Genomic DNA, 18,234 nt, shown 5'->3' with positions numbered 1-18,234 from the left:
TTCCTGCACAGCAGCTGACGTACGGCCGTGACGTCATCACGTCGCCCTGTCCGCCGCCAGCTGCAAGTTTGTCTGGAAGTGAAATAACTGATTAAATCATCAATAAAATCACCAATAACTGATTAAATCATCAATAACATCACCAATAACTGATTAAATCATCAATAACATCACCAATAAATGATTAAATCATCAATAACATCACCAATAACTGATTAAATCATCAATAACATCACCAATAAATGATTAAATCATCAATAACATCACCAATAACATATTAAATCATCAATAACATCACCAATAACTGATTAAATCATCAATAACATCACCAATAACTGATTAAATCATCAATAACATCAATAACATATTAAATCATCAATAACATCACCATAAATGATTAAATCATCAATAACATCACCAATAACTGATTAAATCATCAATAACATCAAAAATAACTGATGAAATCATCAATAACATCAATAACTGATTAAATCATCAATAACATCACCAATAACTGGTTAAAACATCAATACAGCACCAATAAATGATTAAATCATCAATAACATCACCAATAAATTATTAAATCACCAATAACATCAATAACTGATTAAATAATCAATAACATCACCAATAAATTATTAAATCATCAATAACATCACCAATAAATTATTAAATCATCAATAACATCACCAATAACTGATTAAAACATCAATAACTGATTAAATCATCAATAACAGCACCAATAAATGATTAAATCATCAATAACATCACCAATAACTGATTAAATCATCAATAACATCACCAATAACTGGTTAAAACATCAATAACAGCACCAATAAATGATTAAATCATCAATAACATCACCAATAAATGCTTTAATCATCAATAACATCACCAATAACTGATTAAATCATCAATAACTGATTAAATCATCAATAACAGCACCAATAAATGATTAAATCATCAATAACATCACCAATAACTGATTAAAACATCAATAACTGATTAAATCATCAATAACATCATCAATAACTGATTAAATCATCAATAACATCACCAATAACTGATTAAATCATCAATAACATCACCAATAAATGATTAAATCATCAATAACATCACCAATAACTGATTAAAACACCAATAAATTATTAAATCATCAATAACATCACCAATAACTGATTAAATCATCAATAACATCACCAATTGTGTTGTGTGGTGAAGGCGGGGGGGCAGTTGTGTGGGGAAGGTGGGGGGGCAGTTGTGTGGTGAAGGTGGGGGGGCAGTTGTGTGGTGAAGGCGGGGGGGCAGTTGTGTGGGGAAGGTGGGGGGGCAGTTGTGTGTTGAAGGCGGGGGGGCAGTTGTGTGGTGAAGGTGGGGGGGCAGTTGTGTGGTGAAGGTGGGGGGGCAGTTGTGTGGTGAAGGCGGGGGGGCAGTTGTGTGGGGAATGTGGGGGGGCAGTTGTGTGGTGAAGGCGGGGGGGCAGTTGTGTGGTGAAGGTGGGGGGGCAGTTGTGTGGGGAAGGCGGGGGGGCAGTTGTGTGGTGAAGGCGGGGGGGCAGTTGTGTGTTGAAGGCGGGGGGGCAGTTGTGTGGTGAAGGCGGGGGGGCAGTTGTGTGTTGAAGGCGGGGGGGCAGTTGTGTGGTGAAGGTGGAAGTTCCCTCAGGTTGAAAGTCTGTAAAACCCGTTGAACACAGACTGCAGCTCGGAGGCTTTCAGCTCAGAGTGCGTGAGTTTGTTTATGACATGTTTAAATAATATTAATAATGGTAATAATACATTTTATTTGTATAGCGCTTTTAAAAGGCATCAGACACTTAACATGGTAAAAAGAGTGACAGTACTAACAATAGCAACAAGGTAACATTAGAACACTTAAAAGAGTTATTTTACGTTAAAAACAATTAAGATAAAATAAGAAGTCCTTTATTAGTTTATTAATTTATAATGTTACAGCAGCAGAAGACATCACACAGGTAGCATCCAGTGAAGGAATATAAAGAAATACAAATATACAACAAATATATAGAATATAAATGTGATTACACCGGTTATTACAGTGTAAATACATGAATTATGTATCAGAATATGTACAGCAAACATAACCGTTTATTTTGCACAGAATTCTTTACAAGCACCAGTCTGACTGCTGCAGGAATGAGCTGACTCTGGTCCTACAGGGGGGGGGGGGGGGTCAGGCTCTGCTGACCAGTCCAGTGTCTTCCTGTCAGCAGTGGGACTGCTGCTGCCCCAGCTAACCATTCCAAAGAAGATGGCAGATGCCACCACAGAGTCATAGAAAGTCTTCAGGAGCGCCCCCTGTAGTCCAAAGGACAGATCGGCTCTGGCCCTTCTCAAAGACTGCACTGCATGAGTGGTCCAGTCCAGTTTATTGTCCAGGTGAACACACAGGATCTTATATGAGGTCACGGACTCCATGGGAGGGACGGGAGTCCTGCGTCCGTCCTCTGCGTTCCTCGTCCTCCTCGTCAGTGATGAGTCATCAGAGAACTTCACCAGGTGACAGGAGTGTGAGTGGCAGGTGAAGTCTGCAGTGTAGAGGGTGAAGAGGTCCAGGACCAGGACCAGGACCAGGACCAGGACCGGTGCCTGAGGGGCCCGTGCTGCAGAGAGCTCCGGGCTCCTCACCATGATCCTCACATTGCTCCCAGGCTTCTCCAGATGAGAAGATCTTTGTGTTGTAGATAGAGGATGGCGTCTTCCACCCAGATGCCCGGCTGGTAGGGGAACTGCAGCTGGTCCGTGGAGGGTCTCAGGGGGCCGAGATGTTTGAGGACGAGCCGCTCGAGGGTCTTCATAAGGTTCGGATGTTAGTGCCACCGACCTGCAGCTACTGAGGTCTTCTGGGGGCGGAGTCCTTGGCACCTGTGCTGGAAGGAGGTCTTCCATAGCTGTTGTCATGTAGCTTTTTAGTCTTTTGAACATCAGCTGATACAGATGAGAGCAGATGTTTCTGCAGGAGCCTCACAGTGAGAGAGGGAGGAGGAGGTGGAGCACCAGCCTCTTCTCCAGGAACCATGAGTCTTCTGAGGCAGAGCAAGTGGTGCAGTGCATGTTGTAAGCCTGTGTTAAGTAAAGGTGATGTTGAGGACTTTTTATTTTTTGGGCTAGATGTTAATTGTACTGAAAATGATTTGATAGAATGTGACTTGGAGCCTGACAACCTCACAGCGTGAAGGAGGTCAACACTCCAGCTTCACTGATGGAGTCCCATCACTTTAGTTACTTTACTTTTTCATGGGGAAGGAGGTCAACACATCACCATGGTGACCCCAACCCTCTTTTGTAAAAGAAGCATCATCAACGTGACCAGGACCAATCAAACAATAATCAATGCATTTAAAAATAATAATAAATGGCTTTTATCAATGACGTCAGTAAAGAGACGTCATAGCAAGTCACACGCGGCAACCACGCCTCTTCCTGTACCTATCCATACAGCACCTTCGACCACACGGAAACACATCAGCCTTCAGAATAAAAGTTCAACGCATCTTTACACACACTTACGTAGACTCATGAAGTGCACGTGCTCTTATACGGAGCTGTCGCAGGAACCGTCACTGATGCTACAGACACAGCCACAGGTGGGTTACAATATCAATAAAACCATAATAACATTTATTAAATTATACATTTTAGAACTACAAACAACATAAAGCCTCTAACAAAGCAGTGTCATACATATGTATAAGTATGTAATAACAAAAGATAATAGCCATGCTAACAACGCTACAACTACTAATAATGATATTAACAATACAAGTTAATGCTGATGGTAATAATGTTTTTCACTAATGTGAAAAGATAACGGACTTTATTTTGTCTTCAGCACCCGGAAGTGCAGCGGGTCGTTCCGTGCCCCTGACAGTCGGTGTCCTCCGCAGTGACCGAGCCGAAGGTTCCCGAGTGAGTTCGGAACTGGTCGTGTTCGCAGTGACGCTCGATCGGTGGAGTCGGTTCCGGTCGGTTCCAGTCGGTTCTTCTCGTGTGTTCGTCCCGTCGTGTCCAGCCGGTTGGACCGGGACCTGGTGCCGGGGACCCGGTGGAGAGGGACCGGGACGAGCCGGAGCCGCCTCTGGCTCCCGCTGCCCTAGAACCCGAACCCGAACCCGAACCCTGATCCGAACCCGAACCCTGATCTCACTTCGTGGTTAGGACCGAGCGGAGCAGAGCAAAATGGAGGCTGAGATCTAACGGACGCGCCGCGGACCCTCGGAGTCCTCTTCCTGCTTCCGGTTCCCCAGCGGCTCCTGCTGCCTCCTCACGCCGCTCAGCATGCCCGGGGACCCGGCCAGCTTCAGCCTCCTGCACCGGACCTGCAAGCTGGTGGTGCTGCTGTGTCTGCTCCACATCTCCGTCTCCGTCGTCTTCTACGTCCGCTCCATGGACATCCGGTCCGCCTTCGTCCAGAACCAGCAGGCCCACAGTAATGTCACTGAGCGGAACCAGCTCACATCCACCGGGGTCAGCTCCAGACCCGGGGTCAGCTCCAGACCCGGGCCGACCGAGACCCCGAAGGACGAGCCCGGGCAGGGCCCGCCGCCGCGGGGCGAGCCGGAGCCGGAGGTCCTGGAGCCGGTGGTCCTGGAGCTCCATCCGGGGAAGGAGCTGGAGAAATGCCCCGAGACGTCACCTCTGCTGGGTAAGACTGAGGGGAACCCTAACCCTAGGGAACACACAGGGGAACACACAGGGAACACACAGGGAACACACAGGGGAACCCCAACCCTAGGGAACACACAGGGGAACACACAGGGAACACACAGGGAACACATAGGGGAACACACAGGGAACACACAGGGGACACACAGGGGAACACACAGGGAACACACAGGGGACACACAGGGGAACACACAGGGGACACACAGGGGAACACACAGGGGAACACACAGGGAACACACAGGGGAACATACAGGGGAACACACAGGGAACACACAGGGGAACACACAGGGAACACACAGGGAACACACAGGGGAACACACAGGGGAACACACAGGGAACACACAGGGGAACACACAGGGGAACACACAGGGAACACACAGGGGAACACACAGGGAACACACAGGGAACACACAGGGGAACCCTAACCCTAGGGAACATACAGGGGAACACACAGGGAACACACAGGGAACACATAGGGGAACACACAGGGAAACACACAGGGGAACCCTAACCCTAGGGAACATACAGGGGAACACACAGGGAACACACAGGGAAACCCTAACCCTAGGGAACACACAGGGGAACACACAGGGGACACACAGGGGAACACACAGGGAACACACAGGGGAACCCTAACCCTAACCCTAGGGAACACACAGGGGAACACACAGGGGACACACAGGGAACACACAGGGGAACCCTAACCCTAGGGAACACACAGGGAACACATAGGGGAACACACAGGGGAACACACAGGGGACACACAGGGGAACACACAGGGGAACACACAGGGAACACACAGGGGAACACACAGGGAACACACAGGGAACACATAGGGGAACACATAGGGGAACACACAGGGGAACACACAGGGAACACACAGGGGAACACACAGGGGAACACACAGGGAACACATAGGGGAACACACAGGGGAACACACAGGGGAACACACAGGGGACACACAGGGGAACACACAGGGAACACACAGGAGAACACACAGGGAACACACAGGGAACACACAGGGGAACCCCAACCCTAGGGAACACACAGGGGAACACACAGGGAACACACAGGGAACACATAGGGGAACACACAGGGAACACACAGGGGACACACAGGGGAACACACAGGGAACACACAGGGGACACACAGGGGAACACACAGGGGACACACAGGGGAACACACAGGGGAACACACAGGGAACACACAGGGGAACATACAGGGGAACACACAGGGAACACACAGGGGAACACACAGGGAACACACAGGGAACACACAGGGGAACACACAGGGGAACACACAGGGAACACACAGGGGAACACACAGGGGAACACACAGGGAACACACAGGGGAACACACAGGGAACACACAGGGAACACACAGGGGAACCCTAACCCTAGGGAACATACAGGGGAACACACAGGGAACACACAGGGAACACATAGGGGAACACACAGGGAAACACACAGGGGAACCCTAACCCTAGGGAACATACAGGGGAACACACAGGGAACACACAGGGAAACCCTAACCCTAGGGAACACACAGGGGAACACACAGGGGACACACAGGGGAACACACAGGGAACACACAGGGGAACCCTAACCCTAACCCTAGGGAACACACAGGGGAACACACAGGGGACACACAGGGAACACACAGGGGAACCCTAACCCTAGGGAACACACAGGGAACACATAGGGGAACACACAGGGGAACACACAGGGGACACACAGGGGAACACACAGGGGAACACACAGGGAACACACAGGGGAACACACAGGGAACACACAGGGAACACATAGGGGAACACACAGGGGAACACACAGGGAACACACAGGGGAACACACAGGGGAACACACAGGGAACACATAGGGGAACACACAGGGGAACACACAGGGGAACACACAGGGGACACACAGGGGAACACACAGGGAACACACAGGAGAACACAAAGGGAACACACAGGGGAACACACAGGGAACACACAGGGGAACACACAGGGAACACACAGGGGAACCCTAACCCTAACCCTAGGGAACACACAGGGGAGCACACAGGGGAACACACAGGGAACACACAGGGAACACACAGGGAACACACAGGGAACACAAAGGGAACACACAGGGAACACACAGGGGAACACACAGGGAACACACAGGGGAACCCTAACACTAACCCTAGGGAACACACAGGGAACACACAGGGGAACACACAGGGGAACACACAGGGAACACACAGGGGAACACACAGGGAACACACAGGGGAACACACAGGGGAACACACAGGGGAACACACAGGGGAACACACAGGGAACACACAGGGGAACACACAGGGAACACACAGGGGAACACACAGGGGAACACACAGGGAATACACAGGGGAACCCTAACCCTAGGGAACACACAGGGAACACACAGGGGAACACACAGGGAACACACAGGGGAACACACAGGGGAACACACGGGGAACACACAGGGGAACACACAGGGGAACACACGGGGAACACACAGGGGAACACACAGGGGAACACACAGGGAACACACAGGGGAACACACAGGGAACACACAGGGAACACACAGGGGAACACACAGGGGAACACACGGGGAACACACAGGGGAACACACAGGGGAACACACAGGGAACACACAGGGGAACACACAGGGAACACACAGGGAACACACAGGGGAACCCTAACCCTCCTCCGCTGCTTCACACCTTTACTGTGAAAAACCAGTGAAACATTGAACACACCCATGTGTGAGACCAAAGCTCAAAGTACAAGAGGCTGTGCAAACACACAGTGGAAATCACAGAGGAACACACAGAGGAACACACAAAGGAACACACAGTGGTTAGATCTGAATAAACACACACTCAGGTCACAGAGGTTCATCCTCTGAGGAGAATCTAGATCTTTCAGAATCTCCTCAGAGGAGCTCTAAGGATCTGGTGGGTCTCTGAAGACCCTGGTCCTCCTCAGAGACTCCAACCATCCACACCAGCTCCCAGGAGCAGGTCAGCAGGTCAGCAGGTCAGCAGGTCAGCAGGTCAATTACCGTTTCTCTGAAGTGAACGAGCTCCGTACGACTGAAAACTGGTTTAACCTGAAGTTCACTTGAAATAATCCTGAAGTTAACCTAATGAAAACAAATCTTACTTATTGGGACAGACCTGTGGTCTGATGTGGTCTCAGTGACCTGAAGGGACCTTGTCTTAGTTGGACCAGTCATGTTTGTTTTTCTGACTGAGGTCCATGTTTTCTCAGCTGACGCACGCACACACACACACACACACACGTACACACACACACGCACACGCACGCACACGCACACACACACACACACACACACGTACACACACATGCACAAACATGTCTGTTCTTTCTTCACACCACGCAGCAGGAGATCTCAGACTCTTTCAGGATCACACCTGTTTCAGGTGAGGACGGTGATGAGCTGTTATCACCACAAACTCTCCTCGGTGTCTTTTTCGTGTGTGTCAGCACTTTTCCACCAGTAATAGTTTACTTTTCATTTTTGCATCTGCCCCCCCACCTCAGTTTGTATGTCTCTCACCGTGCGGGTGTGTGTGTCTGAGTGTATTTAGCCATGTGGTAGTAGTGTAGTGTGGAGGACAGATGACCTGTTGGACTCAGGTGCTCACTCTGGTGTTGTGTGTTCTCAGTGGGTCCTCTGCGGGTGGAGTTCACCACCTCCATCAGTCTGGAGCAGATCACCAGGAGCAACCGGAACCTGCGGCCGGGGGGGCGCTTCAAACCCACAGGCTGCCAGGCGCTGCAGAAAGTCGCCATCATCATCCCGTTCCGCAACCGAGACGAGCACCTGAAGTACTGGCTGTACTACCTGCACCCCATCCTGCAGAGACAGCAGCTGGACTACGGAGTCTACGTCATCAACCAGGTACCGTGAGGTCACAGGTCATCAGCTGCTTCACACCCAACGCCTCAGTTCCTCTGGTGGTCACTTCCTGTCTCTGTCGGCTCCACCTCTCCCCTGAGGAATGAGGAGGATTTGATTACATTCCATCACACTTACAGTTAGTACACTCAACCTGTCTGAGGGACCATCTCGGGGTTCGGTCTCCTGCCCAGGACCCTTCGGCCTGCAGGGGGGGGAGTGAGTGAATCTGTTCTGTTGAGGTGTGAAAGAGAAACTGACGGGAAACTCTGTAGCCGATTGTCCATATTTTACCTCCAGGTCTGGAACCAGATGTAGTTACTTGCACGTTTACTTGCTAGTCAAATATATATTTGTTCAATGGTTATGGTTCTCCTTTTATTATAAATATTTATTTAGATTTTCTTGGTGTAGGCAGGTAGAAGATCCCTGAGCAGACGGCAGCTTTGCCTCATTCAGGGAGTTTCCCAGGTGAGGACCTGTTCAACCCGTCAGCAGGTTGCAGATCAGATTCCATCTCCTGACCTGGTTCCATCGTCATGTTACTGGATCTGTGTCCATGTGACGTGTTCACAGGAACCTGATCTCCATCCTGCAGGAGACCAGGCTTCACGGATAGAGCTTCTTCTGGTTCTGATGGATCCTGTGGTTCTGATCTTCTCTCTGTTCTGATGGTTCTTGTGGTTCTGATCTCATGGTTCTGATGGTTCTCGTGGTTCTGAAGTTCTTGTGGTTGTGATGGTTCATGAAGAAGCCAATCACTGACTCTTTATATGACCAGATCAAAGTAACGCTGTTATCAGAAGCAGTGTGGGAGTGTCATCATCTCCATGGTGACACCACGACGTCGGGATCAATGTCCGCTCCTCCACTGGGTCTCTCGCTGGATCCACAGATATGAGACCCAGCTCCACAGCTGGATCCACAGATAAGAGACCCACTGAACGAGTGGACATTGATCCCGACGTTGATCCATCTACAGTCTCTGGTCCCACCTCCTGTTCCTGTGATCACATGATCAACAGAGCATGCTAGATGAACACATCCGGTGATGTGGAGGATCAGGATCAAGTTAATCTTGATTCACTAAACCAGCTGTTTGGTTCAGGTCTTGGTCACGTGATTCAAATGATTCAAACGACTTTAAACTCTTATTCTCTTAAAGTTTCTTCTTCTTCCTCTTCTTACAGCTCTGTTTGTGTGTTTGCTTGTTTCTAACTCACAGTTCTTCTCTCTCTTGTCTTTGTCCTTCCTCCTCCTCCTCCTTCCTCCTCCTCCTCCGCCTCTTCCTCCTAACCCTGCTTCTCACACGACGACCCCCACCCCCCACCCCCCCTTGCATGTTAGGCGTTTCTGACCAATGGCTGTGGTCACTGGAGACACTGGGACCCACCCCCTGCTGTGTCTCGGCCAATAGCAGCTGGAGTTGTCTGAGAGGTTCGCACTGGTAATCGTGCTTCTTTCTTCTTTTGTCTTCTGCTTGAACTGTTTTATGTGTTTCTGTCGACAGGATGTGATCTGTAGTTTAACTTCCTGTCACACACGTTAACTGTGTGTGAACCGCTGGTTAGCTGCTGGTTAGCTGCTGGTTAGCTGCTGGTTAGCTGCTGGTTAGCTGCACGTTCACTGCTAGTTAACAGCAAGTTAGGTGCAGGTTAGCTGCACATGTTACATGTTAACTGCAGTGTGATGTAAATCATGTTGGTCAGCTGACCAACCCCAGACTGTGTGAACTCATCTTAACTAACCTCTTTTCATTTGTATAAACTCAGAAACATGAACGTCTCTAAAGTCTGAAGTCTGGATCAAAAGGGGAGAATGAGACTTTATGATCAACACTGAACAGATCCTGAAGCTCAGGCTCTGCTCACACCTGGTCTTCACGCCTGCTTCTGGTCTGATCACATGTTCAGCTCTGAGTTCCTCTGCTCACATAAACACCTTTTTCCAAATCCAATAGCATTGATTGTTTTAGTTCATGATGAAACTGCAGAGGTCTTCATCTGAGAAGACGGTCCTTCACGACCCAGAGCTGAACACTGGTGATCACATGACCTGAACCAGGTGTGAACACCACATGAACTGTGTCCTGAATATGACTTCATTTGTATCCGTCCGTTTCCTTTGATCCATGTAGCTGTGGCCCTAGTGAGTGTGAAGGGCCTCTTCTCTGTATTGCACATGTGTCCACATACTTCTGTCCTCTACTGTGTTGCTGTGAGTTTATCGACTGCTTCATCCTGATCTCAGATCTGTTTCCTCTCTCAGGACGGAGTTGAGATCTTTAACCGGGCCAAGCTGCTCAACGTGGGCTACAAGGAGGCTCTGAAGGAGTACGACTACGACTGCTTTGTCTTCAGTGACGTGGACCTGATCCCCATGGACGACCGCAACACCTACGCGTGCTTCAGCCAGCCGCGCCACCTGTCCGTGTCCATGGACAAGTTCGGCTTCAGGTGAGTCGATGCCCATGAAGTTCTTACTAAATGTCAGACCTCTCACCTGTGTAATGTTCCCTCTGGGGCTGGGTATCACCACTGATCCATTTCCTAATTCAATTCAATATGGATTCAGTTATATGATATTTCAGTGTAAAACACTTTTGCTTTATTTTGTTAATGTTGACAGATGTCAACTTTTTTGTTCTCATTATTGTTTGTGTCACAATAAAAGGTATTTGGCACCTTCACAGAACCTGCATGCAGCTGTTGTGATCTGCACAGGTGCTTGTTGGTCCTCTGATGATGATGATGTCATCAGGTGGATGTGGGTCCACTGCTGCTTCTTGTTCACTTCCTGTCATGAGGGGAAAGGGTGTTTTCAGATAGAGCTGACGGAGACACTCTGCCTGACTCCTCACTTCCTGTTTCCTGATCTCACACACACAGACACGCACAGACACGCACAGACACACACAGACACACACAGACACACACACACTGACCTGCCTTCATTCTCAGTGTCTCAGAGAAAACATCTGAAAACACACATCACATGATCAGTCAAGTTATCCGGTCACATGACGTGCTGTTGTAAACAAGAAGCAGTCTGACCAGGCAACATGGTGGAACGGTTTCTGACAGGAAGTGTTGGCTACGCTTTGTATTCACTGATAGTCGGGTCACGTGACTGATAAGAACCAATCAGGAAGAGAACGTCTGCGTCATCGTTTACTAAAGACTCAGATTCTGTTAGTCCAGATTAAAACACAACCCCAGAGTTTTCAAAATAAAGTTTCAGGGGCAGTAAACTGTTCCATAACAACTGTGTGTGTGTTGTTTTTCAGGCTGCCCTATAACCAGTACTTTGGAGGAGTTTCATCGATGAGTAAAGAACAGTTTCTGAAGATCAACGGCTTCCCTAACAACTACTGGGGCTGGGGAGGAGAAGACGATGACATCTACAACAGGTACAACTGTCTGTCTGTGTGTCTGTGTGTCTGTCGGTCTGTCGGTCTGTCTGTCTGTCTGTCTGTCTGTCTGTCTGTCTGTCTGTCTGTCTCTCTCTCTGTCTGTTTGTTGTATTGTTAGTGTGTCTGTGATAGTTTGGCGGACTTGAACAGATCCAGGTCTGGTCCATCCTCCGGGCCAGGTATGTTTGCCAGTCCGTGGCCTCAAACCAGCGACCTTCCAGTGAGGTCCCTCTTTTCTAACCACTAGTCCACCGCTGCAAGCTGGAGCTGGAGCTGGTCCGATCAGCAGATCATCTGAGTTCTGATTAATACTCCCACACACTCACATGTGTATGACATGCTGTGCCGTGTTTACAGGTTGGCGTCTAAAGGCATGTCCATCTCCAGGCCGAACAGCGAAGTGGGAAAATGTCGGATGATTCGACACGAACGAGACAAACAAAACGATCCGAACCCTCAGAGGTAACGAACCAATCAGCTGATCCTCCGTGTGTGTCTGCTGTTGAACTGCAATATACAAATTAAAGTGTTTAGATACGTGTCTCATCTACTGAATCAAACAAAGACAAAAGTGAAGTTCAGTACAGTTCAGGTCCGAACCCGATCGGCTGATTCCTCAGATAGAAACCAACGAGCTTCTGATCAGTTTGTTTTTTCTCTTTCAGGTTCAACAGAATTGCTCACACCAGAGAGACGATGCACAAGGACGGGATCAACTCTCTCTCCTACAAAGTGGTGAAACTAGAGAAGTTGGACCTGTTCACTAAAATCACGGTGGACGTGGGGAAACCGTGAGGTGGCGCAGGAGAGGTCATGTGACCTGCGACGATGCAGTGAAAACCATATGCTGACTTTAATCTGTGCGTCTGCTCTGATGATCAGATGAGCTGGTCTCACTTTTTCTTGTATTCATTTTCTTTTGCAAGTTCGGCCTCTGTGGGTCCAAGCTGCTGCAACACATCCTAACAAGCCTTTTATTTTGAAAATCAGACAATCAGAGCAGCAACAAGGGGGCTGCTGGGTCACATGGTCCAAACATTTACTGGTGGGGGATTATGGGTAATGAGCAGGTGGGTTTAGATCTGGTCTGATCCCGGTTCTTTTGATCTGGATCAATCCCCCACATGTTGGTGTGAAGTAATCTGAATGTATGGTTCAGTTTACAGATGACAATGGGCCTCGTTTACTAACCTGTGCACAGAAATGTTCTTACATTCCACAGAGTACCAACATATTAAATTCATATCAAATTGAATTGATAATGAATCCCAGATTCACGCGTCAAACGTTGGTACGCACGGTGGAAGCACAGATCGGTGCGTACGCTCTGTTAGTAAACGAGTTCCCATGTTTCCAGTTCACTGGGATCCAGTTTAGATTTTTTTCTTCTTGACTGAGTGATTATCTAAACTTTAACGGAAACTTATCCAGGATCAGAAACAGGTTTATCCAGTAATTTGTGGAGCTAGTTTCACATCAGATCTAAACACAGTGAGTGTGTGTTTCTTTTTCAAAAGTTATTCATAATCAGGTTTTGATTTGTGCTCTATATATTTTATTCAACTCTTTCTCTTCACAAAAAGTTGTTCTTGAATCAGTTTTAGTTTTCTAAACTGGACCAGCTCTAGACCAGAACCTCAGCAGGTCCAGGTTAATTTCCAAGTCCAGGTCTGGAACCAGGTTCAGGTCTTGGTCAGTGTTGTATCTGCTGAAGATGTCGACAGTAAATCTGTGAAAAATCTAAAATCTTTGTAGCTATTCTTCTTCAGGTGATTGGCTGTAGCTGTAAATCTATCTTCAATATTGATTTACAGACTGTTTGATATTGATTGACTGATTGATTGTATCTCTAAGTGTCCTTACAAGAGCTGTTAGAACCAAAGACTTAATTCAACATGAATGTGATCAGCTGTTTTCATCTCACTATTGATCAATCTGACAAACACACACTGTGTGTGTGTGTGTGTGTGTGTTATAATGCATGTAAATATCTTGTTTGTTTCTATTTTGACCAAAAATCTTTATTCTTTTGTCCATAAATGAATCGATAAGTCTGTTCCTCTCTGGTCATTAAAATTAGGTTCATTAAAATCCATCTGATGGTTTTTGGATGAAGGTTCTTAAGTCATTTGTTTTTCCATAAACTGATGGACAGAAGGAGCCAATCAGAAACCAGATCACATTCCAAAGGTGATTTATTACAATTAAAATCAACCGTTGATAAACAGTTTCAGCTGCTGAATCCAGATCATTACAATCCATTGGAGGGGGAGCTGGAGCAGTGACATCACAGCCTCTGTCAGTCATGTGATCCAGGAGCAGCTGATTATTCGTTTTTTCATTCAAGCTCCTATCAACGGCCTGAGCTTTGATTGGCTGAATCTGAGCATACGGCCAATCACTGACCACTTCATTGAAGAGTAAAGATCTTTAACTGTTAAGTGCTGAAATGAAACTGAGTTGTAGATTGATACACTTTATTCATTTCACAAAATAAAAAAATACATGTTCCTTTAAACACCATGACATCACAACCTCCACAGGAGGATCAGACGTGTGACGTGGTCTACAGCGCCCCCTGCTGGACCCTCGTGAACAGCTCCCGTCTCTGCAGCGGCGTCATGGTCTCGCAGCTCTGCAGCAGGTTTGCGATGACGAGGGTCTGATGGACGCTGGAGGATCGGACCCACAGACGCCCGTTCATCCCGATCACCAGCTCACACGGGAACAGCTGCTCCAGGTCGGAGCGCAGCTGGCTGTGGGGGGACAGCAGCCTGGGGGACGGACACACTTTGGAATTATTACTGATGACGTGTGTGTCAGTGCGGCGTCGGAGATTCTCGATCACATCTTGTGACTGACCTTCTGACGAGTCCCAGAGAGACTCTGAACAACAGCCCGCCCCCTCCAAACACGCCCATCCCATTGGCTCGTCCCGAGCTGCTGATGCACGTCAGCTCCGGCTCCATGTCCTTATTGGCTACGATGAACTGAGCGAAGACCAGGTCCCCCACCTGCACAGGGAGACAAAACCATCAGGTCCTGGATTCTTCTTCAGATGCGCAGCGTCCCACCTGGACTTCCTGTCCTCAGCGTCCCACCTGGACTTCCTGTCCTCAGCGTCCCACCTGGACTTCCTGTCCTCAGTGTCTCACCTGGACTTCCTGTCCTCAGCGTCCCACCTGGACTTCCTGTCCTCAGCGTCCCACCTGGACTTCCTGTCCTCAGCGTCCCACCTGGACTTCCTGTCCTCAGTGTCTCACCTGGACCTCCTGTCCTCAGCGTCCCACCTTGACTTCCTGTCCCCAGTGTCTCAGCTGGACCTCCTCCTATCCTCAGTGTCTCACCTGGACCTCCTCCTGTCCCCAGTGTCTCACCTGGACCTCCTCCTGTCCCCAGTGTCTCAGCTGGACCTCCTCCTGTCCCCAGTGTCTCACCTGGACCTCCTCCTATCCTCAGCGTCTCACCTGGACTTCCTGTCCTCAGCGTCTCACCTGGACTTCCTGTCCTCAGTGTCTAAGCTGACCTCCTCCTGTCCCCAGTGTCTCAGCTGGACCTCCTCCTGTCCCCAGTGTCTCAGCTGAACCTACTCCTGTCCCCAGTGTCTCAGCTGGACCTCCTCCTGTCCCCAGTGTCTCAGCTGGACCTCCTCCTGTCCCCAGTGTCTCAGCTGGACCTCCTCCTGTCCCCAGTGTCTCAGCTGGACCTGCACCTGTCCCCAGTGTCTCAGCTGGACCTCCTGTCCTCAGTGTCTCAGCTGAACCTCCTCCTGTCCCCAGTGTCTCACCTGGACCTCCTGTCCTCAGCGTCTCAGCTGGACCTCCTCCTGTCCCCAGTGTCTCACCTGGACCTCCTGTCCTCAGCGTCTCAGCTGGACCTCCTCCTGTCCTCAGTGTCTCACCTGGACCTCCTCCTATCCCTAGTGTCTTAGCTGACCTCCTCCTGTCCCCAGTGTCTCACCTGGACCTCCTGTCCTCAGTGTCTCAGCTGAACCTCCTCCTGTCCCCAGTGTCTCAGCTGGACCTCCTCCTGTCCCCAGTGTCTCAGCTGGACCTCCTGTCCTCAGTGTCTCACCTGGACGTTGGGTCGGTTCCTCTTCGTGGCCCCCTCAAACGACAGGTACGTCAGAGACGCCTGCTCACTTCCTCCCACGTCCACCTTGAAGACATCTCCTGACTTCACGGTGACGATGCCGATGACGGTCTCTCCTCTCGCAGGGACGTACTGTGGACAGAGGGACAAGCTGACTGAGTTAAACGGTTTGATTCACATGACCAGGTCGAACTGGTCCCGGTCCCGGTCCCGGTCCTGGTCCTGGTCCCGGTCCTGGTCCAGCTCCTCACCCTCCACTGCTGGCAGTCCATCCAGAAGACGTTGGGCTGCTTGTGGCGGAGCACCCCGCTCTTGCAGACCAGCAGCCGGGCTCCGAGGCGCCGCAGCCCCGGGCCGCACAGCACCTTGTCCGGCCGGACGGGCTCCGTCAGAGAGATGGTGTCGTCCCCGCCGCAGGAGAACTCGTCCCCCGGTAACAGGACCTGCCCGACCCGCTGCTTCAACGTGGACAACATCGCTGCGTGGAGCAGGGAGCGGGGCCGGAAATGAGGGTGACACACACCGGAAACAGAGCCGGCGGCCACAGAGGGACGGAGAAAACAAGACGTGGTTCCAACATTGGTTCCGGTGATCTCTGGTTCTACGGTTCTACCTCAGGGCGAGTAAATAAGTAACGAGGACGAAGTACAAGTACTCATGATTCAGTTAAGATACATTTTAATGTAAGTTGTTTTTTCTCCCTGCCAACAGCAGGTGGCGCCATGACTCCATCACGTGTCTTGTGTCTGTGTTGCAACCTTAGACTGTATATATAAAGGTTCAACGTAACTAGGTAACTTAACCTTAACCCTTATAAACTAACCCAAACGTTAACCCATCTAAACTAAATCAAACTTTAACCCTTCTAAACTAAATCAAACTTTAACCCTTCTAAACTAAACTAACTTTAACCCTTCTAAACTAAATCAAACTTTAACCCTTCTAAACTAAATCAAACTTTAACCCTTCTAAACTAAATCAAACTTTAACCCTTCTAAACTAACCCAAACGTTAACCCTTATAAACTAACCCAAACGTTAACCCGTCTAAACTAAATCAAACTTTAACCCGTCTAAACTAAATCAAACTTTAACCGTTCTAAACTAAATCAAACTTTAACCCTTCTAAACTAAATCAAACTTTAACCCTTCTAAACTAACCCAAACGTTAACCCGTCTAAACTAAACCAAACCAAACTTTAACCCTTCTAAACTAAACTAACTTTAACCCTTATAAACTAACCCAAACGTTAACCCGTCTAAACTAAACCAAACGTTAACCCGTCTAAACTAAACTAACCTTAACCCTTCTAAAATAAATCAAACTTTAACCCTTCTAAACTAAACTAACTTTAACCCTTATAAACTAAACCAAACGTTAACCCTTGTAAACTAAATCAAACTTTAACCCTTGTAAACTAAATCAAACTTTAACCCTTCTAAACTAAACTAACTTTAACCCTTCTAAACTAACCCAAACTTTAACCCTTCTAAACTAACCCAAACTTTAACCCTTCTAAACTAAACTAACTTTAACCCGTCTAAATTAAACTAACTTTAACCCTTCTAAACTAAACTAACTTTAACCCCTCTAAACTAGACTAACCTTAACCCGTCTAAACTAACCCAAACTTTAACCTGTCTAAACTAAACCAAACCTTAACCCATCTAAACTAAACTAACTTTAACCTATCTAAACTAAACCAAACTTTAACCCTTCTAAACTAAACTAACTTTAACCCCTCTAAACTAAACTAACTTTAACCCATCTAAACTAGACTAACCTTAACCCGTCTAAACTAACCCAAACTTTAACCAGTCTAAACTAACCTAAACTTTAACCCGTCTAAACTAAATCAAACTTTAACCTGTCTAAATTAAACTAACTTTAACCCTTCTAAACTAACCCAAACCTTAACCCATCTAAACTAACCCAAACTTTAACCCTTCTAAACTAAACTAACCTTAACCCGTCTAAACTAACCCAAACCTTTACCCATCTAAACTAACCCAAACTTTAACCCTTCTAAACTAAACTTACCTTAACCCGTCTAAACTAAATCAAACTTTAACCTGTCCAAATTAAACTAACTTTAACCCGTCTAAACTAAACTAACTTTAACCCATCT

General features: G+C 48.1%; 2 protein-coding genes across 2 annotated transcripts; one reads left to right on the top strand and one right to left on the bottom strand.

The window, feature by feature from the left end:
* Positions 1–3,850: 3,850 nt before the first annotated feature.
* Positions 3,851–14,125, top strand: b4galt1l (DP-Gal:betaGlcNAc beta 1,4- galactosyltransferase, polypeptide 1, like). The gene is made up of 6 exons (XM_061079026.1): positions 3,851–4,662; positions 8,370–8,605; positions 10,871–11,058; positions 11,889–12,011; positions 12,372–12,476; positions 12,680–14,125. Exons 1-6 carry the CDS (start codon positions 4,296–4,298, stop codon positions 12,807–12,809), a joined length of 1,149 nt encoding a protein of 382 aa, XP_060935009.1. The 5' UTR covers positions 3,851–4,295; the 3' UTR covers positions 12,810–14,125.
* Positions 14,126–14,191: 66 nt separating this feature from the next.
* Positions 14,192–16,612, bottom strand: exosc3 (exosome component 3). The gene is made up of 4 exons (XM_061079028.1): positions 16,358–16,612; positions 16,089–16,238; positions 14,877–15,028; positions 14,192–14,788 (listed from the first exon to the last, which is right to left on the bottom strand). The coding sequence occupies exons 1-4, from the start codon at positions 16,580–16,582 to the stop codon at positions 14,581–14,583; spliced, it is 735 nt and encodes a 244-aa protein (XP_060935011.1). The 5' UTR covers positions 16,583–16,612; the 3' UTR covers positions 14,192–14,580.
* Positions 16,613–18,234: the final 1,622 nt, after the last annotated feature.

The sequence above is a fragment of the Limanda limanda genome, chromosome 10 (genome assembly GCF_963576545.1).
Source record: "Limanda limanda chromosome 10, fLimLim1.1, whole genome shotgun sequence".
Lineage (NCBI taxonomy): Eukaryota > Metazoa > Chordata > Actinopteri > Pleuronectiformes > Pleuronectidae > Limanda > Limanda limanda.
This window is presented reverse-complemented; position numbering and strand designations above follow the sequence as displayed.